This window comes from Fukomys damarensis, unplaced genomic scaffold, assembly GCF_012274545.1.
Source record: "Fukomys damarensis isolate Sample0158 unplaced genomic scaffold, DMR_v1.0_HiC HiC_scaffold_27, whole genome shotgun sequence".
Classification (NCBI taxonomy): Eukaryota; Metazoa; Chordata; class Mammalia; order Rodentia; family Bathyergidae; genus Fukomys; species Fukomys damarensis.
Window position 1 is genome coordinate 1,268,077 of NW_022900939.1, and position 4,812 is coordinate 1,272,888.

A 4,812-nucleotide genomic window follows, 5' to 3' on the forward strand; every position below is an offset into this window, starting at 1 on the left:
CTTAGCGGACGGATCGCCCCGGGCTCCGGCGAGGCGCACGGATGACGCGTCCACGCGATCGCTCCCAGAGGCCGCGCTGAGCCCCGAGCCCGCTCAGTGCTGGCGAAATGCCACCGTCCGACACCCCCGGGGACCAAGGCACACGAAGGACACCTTTCCCTCCGGAGGCGCGGCTGGGCCTCGTGAACGGGGAGAGAAACGCGCTGCGCAGACCCGGACGCCCGGAACCGAGAGCAGTCAAAGCCTCAGGCGGAGCAGGGGCGCGAGGAGCAGGTCGGCCAGGGCCGCGGATGCAGAGTTCCAGTCCCGGGAGGCGCCCTTCACCCCGACAGGGCGACCTCGGCTCGGTGTTTCACCAACCCCGCTCGGCCAAAGGCAGGAGCCCGGGCCTGGGACTCCTGCACACAGGCCCGGCTGCGGGCGCACCAGGCGTGCACAGCGTTTATGTGTTCTAGCAGGAAGCGGTTTACAGAACAGACGCCTTGAAAACAGGGAATGGCTTTCGCGGGGGGTATAGTTGAGAGTAGAGAGAAAAAGCAAGCAGTTCCTAAAATTGCGTAAGGATAACGTCATCTAGTGTTTCATAAAATCCGTGTTGTGATGAACCTGCGAGCACCACCGCTTGCGGCCGGGCATAGAGGGCGCCAGTTTCACTGTTAATAGTGAAATACGTTTTCTGGGAGCCATCGTTTAAAAGATCACCCACTAACACGATGCCTCCTCTGCCTCCGCCTTGCGGACTCTTACACATCTCCGGACCTCTGCTCCCCACCTAGGGAGGGAGCTTTCCTGGGAGAAACAACTCCTTAGCTCCGCACCGCTGGCCCCAGAGTGAGAGAGCTGCCCTCAGCACCCACACAGGGGCGGCAGCCACAGTCCCCATTCTAATCTTTATTTACAGAATAGAAAAAAAAAAAAAAAAGGCAACATCAGGACTCATGAACAGGTCCTTTCTGGAAAACATCTTGAACAAAATGATGACGTTTTCTCATTCACCCTGCAACCTTCTCATCCTGGCCCGAGGTCACCATGGTTCCGTCCTCCACATGTAAACAAGGAAGGATCTCTTGTGCGTGAACCTGAGGGGAGTAAAGGATTGGTCAGTGGCCATGGATACCTCCTGAAAAGTGGCTTGTCCTACCTAAGTCAGGGAGTCGCTCTGCTACCTCTTCCCAGGTATCTGCTGCTCCTGACCTGGTGGGGGCCTCAGAGCCAGCAGTGTGGGGACCAAGGCGAAGGACGAAGTCGGGTAACACAGAGGCCATGCCACTGCCTCTGCTCTCCTAGCGCACCCTAGAGGCCGTCTGGAAGGGGTGATGGGGGAACATTCACATCACTGTTTTTTTAACCACAGGAAAGACACACATCCGTTTTTCACTCCCTCCCTCCACCCCTCCCTTCCTCCCTCCCTCCTTTCCCTCACTTCTTTTTTTCTTTCTTGTTCTCTCTGCCCTCTCCTGCCCTTTTCTTCCCTTCTCTCCCCTCCTCTCCTCTCCTTTTCCCTTCCTCCCCTCTCCTCCCCTTCCCTTTTTTCCTTTCTCTTTTGAGGTTAGAAACACAACAACCGTAGTTTATAAGCAATGTACCTCACGAATATATGTGCATGTTTAGTTTTCAAGTCAAACTAATGAAACTCGTGACTGTTAAAAACATGAGGCTATGCTTAATGGTTTCCATGTGACATGAGAATTTAGAATAAGTGGAAACTAGTTGAGGGCTTCATTACAGTTAGATAAGATTGCATTTTGTCCAGCACCATGTATACGGCTGAACTGTAGGTGATTCACAGAACATAATTTCATATTCAAAAATTTCCCCATGGCTCTCCTTGGTGCTGCCACCCATTCCCCTCTCCTGGTCCCTCCTGCCAGGCATCAGCCAGCCACACAGAGACCCCAGGAGAGGCTCAGCAACCCGGCCACTGCCTCCCACTCTAGGGCTTCTGTGGTTGGTTGTGTGCATATTGTTTGTTTTGCTTTTGGTTCTCACGGTGCTTTCTTTCTTTCTGTCCCGGGATCTAACCTAAAGCTTGGGCCACTTTGCTTCGGCCACTACTCTCTAGTGTCACAAGCCTGGCCCTGTTCCCAGGTCTCGAGTTCATGTCTGCCATTTAGGCCTTTGCATTTTGCCTTGGCAGTTTCCCAGGCTCTGCACGGGCAATGCTTTTTACAGCCGAGGTTGGTTTATCATCTGCAGGTCTGTAGTTCCCAAAGTTGGATTCTAGGCCTCTCTACCAGGCTGTAGGTGTGCACTTCCAGCCTCTCAGTTAGAAGAAGCAAATAGGAGAACGAGCTGAATTTATATTCGGACCCAAGGCTGCCCTTTCTCCTTTATGCTTTTCATGTTGGTCATGAATGGCACCGGCCACGTGACTGCCCTTGCCAGGATGCGGGGCGTCGCTCCCAGATCGGGAGAGTTCTGCTGTGCTCTCCTAGCCACATGTTTACCTGCCCCATCCCCGCCCGTGTACTTCTCCACACCGCAGCCTGGACTGACACTGCGTTCATGTCCTCCCGTGAGTTTCCTGTGTCCGCCTCCGCGAGCTCCTCACCCTGTTGAGATTTTCTCTCTTTCTGAAGACCTTTAGATTGTTCGCGTGCTCTTGGGCTGTGATGCAGTTGTTTTCCTCGATGTTCTCACGCTACATCTTTCTTGACACGGCCAAAACATCTTCTTTTCTCAACATTTAATGGATAGAATGTCATTACAGACAATCTAGAGCTCTGAGATCTCTACCTCTTGGCCGTCGGTGGCTTTTGAATTAAATTGCTTGAATTTTTGTTCTCCATAAAGCTGATGGCTTTATGGTAAATCTTCCTTGAGAAGCTGTCCTTTATTTCAGAGGCCCATTGTTACAGCTTGTATCTAGATGTCCCCCCAAAGCCACATGCGGACAGGCGGGAGTTTCAAAGGTTGTTGGAGTAAGGTGTGTGATGCTGGGATTAAGGGTGCGTGATTACTAAATTAGCCCACTGATTAGTTTAGCATGTCCTGGGTGTGGATACGAGAAGGTCGCTCTGGGTGTGGGTGGTGCCACCCAGAAGACAGGCAGCCTGGAGGGGATAGAAGGAAGAGGCTGCTGCTGTGCAGCTTCGATGCTCTGCTGCTCTCTGCCTGTCCTGCCATGGCTGTTTCTCCTCTGTGCTGCCCTGTGCTGTGCCGTCCTGCCTCGGAGCCAGCTGACTATGGACTGAAACCTCTACACACTGTGACCTGAAATAAACCTTTCCTCCTTTAATTCTAGGTGTCAGGTGTTTTGTCTCAGCAATGAGAAAAGTAGCCAAGACACCCATATTCCTGCCACTTGTATTCCAAAGGTCTTGGGTAGGTTTGGTAAATGTGCAATTAGCAGGGCTCACTCTTCTATTCATCTCCACACATGACCTGATATTTTCTTACGTCTTTCTCACACAATTGGAATCTTTAGTCCTCTCGCTTCCAACAGATCAATGTTTGACCTGCTTTTCGTCAGCTATGAATGAGTCTGAAGTCCAAGGCGGCTACTGGAGGTGGGTGGAGCGGACAAAGAAATCACTAGTGCCTCACTGGTGTCATCCGGCAGGGTCTGGAAACAGGGCCTCCTCCTCTCCTCTCCTGGCACATCCTTCCCTTAATCCCTGGGCTCTGGGGAACAGGGATAGGCAGATCCTTGATTATCAGAGGCCACAGACCCAGTACCCTTTAGATATAATAGATCTAAGATGAAAATGATGTAGCACTGCAGCACGGCCTCTAGATAAGGATACACGCCCCTTTATTCCCAGAGTCTCATCCAGGGAGAATTTTCTTTATTTGTGAGCAGTTTTGGTCCAGACCATTTCAGCTCAGTGTTGCGAGGCAATGCTAAGTGCAAAAAGAGTTCCTGCTGAGATGAAAATCCTTAGCCTGGGTTCATAAAAAAGCCAGGACCTCGTAATTAGCCAGAGAGGTGAAATACTCACATTACGCATGGCGGGTACCTGGGCGAAGTGCTTGCTTTCCCCACCTGGCTGCTTTCTCTGCCAGCAACATCTCTGCACTGGAGAAGATCCACAAATAGGCTGAAAGCATCATTTCACTTTGCTAAACACAAGAAGAAAAACCTATATTCCTCAGAGATCTTCACCCTCCTAAAATCTTTAGCAATACACAGGCAATAGGACACCTTGGAAGACTTGGGAAAACTCGCCCTCTGAAGCTAGTGCCACCACCCAGTACCATCGGTGCCACTGTGCTGAGGTTGCCTGTGCTGTGGTCACAATGGGAACGACACATGTGCAACGGGCACCTGCTAGAGGGTGAGGCCCATGCGCAAACGCTCTGTGTGCGTTATTTCACCGACTCCGCTCAGAACCCCTGTGGTAGGCAGCGTTCACATTCTCATCCTGAGCAGGAGAAGTGAGCCTGGAGGGGCTCAGATAAGAAAATGAGCATGGCTGAATGTTGGGCTTGACTCCAGACCCCGCTCTTCTTCCTCCACTACCTCAGGAGTCACTGTCCTAGTTTGACAGACTCTTGAGTTCTCGAGGCCTGCTTTCTTATGCATGTATTTTCATAAGACTGTGAGACTTACAGATAGAATGTCTACATTTAAAATCTCGTCCTCGGCATTCTACCTAATAGAATCTTTTAACTACAATATCTAATGTCCATACAATTTAAAAATGCAAATATAATGTTATTAAGTTTGCTTCCTTTTTTCGGTTCATACAACACCTCTGTCTTTTGAATGATTACAGTGGCTGTCGTGAAACCCAGTTTGTAGTAGAGACCACCAAATTGTTTCCATGTATCTAATGATTCATCTTTTTTTTTTTTTTTTTTTTTTTTTTT

General features: G+C 50.5%; 1 protein-coding gene across 4 annotated transcripts in view; it reads right to left on the reverse strand.

Moving 5' to 3' along the window:
- Window positions 1-654: 654 nt before the first annotated feature.
- LOC104868318 (putative uncharacterized protein encoded by LINC00301) overlaps window positions 655-4,812 on the reverse strand; it is a 27,996-nt gene continuing 23,838 nt past the window's right edge. For 2 of the 4 annotated variants that reach the window (XM_010633056.3, XM_010633055.3), the window contains exons 5-7: window positions 3,942-4,018; window positions 1,195-1,304; window positions 655-1,079 (exon numbers count right to left, since the gene is read on the reverse strand). In XM_010633056.3, the coding sequence (XP_010631358.1) occupies window positions 1,009-1,079; window positions 1,195-1,304; window positions 3,942-4,018 (258 nt within the window). In that variant the 3' untranslated portion in view covers window positions 655-1,008. Of the gene's footprint in view, window positions 1,080-1,151; window positions 1,305-3,941; window positions 4,063-4,812 lie in introns of those variants that run through there. The other 2 variants (XM_010633057.2, XR_782012.2) reach the window with 2 other exon arrangements.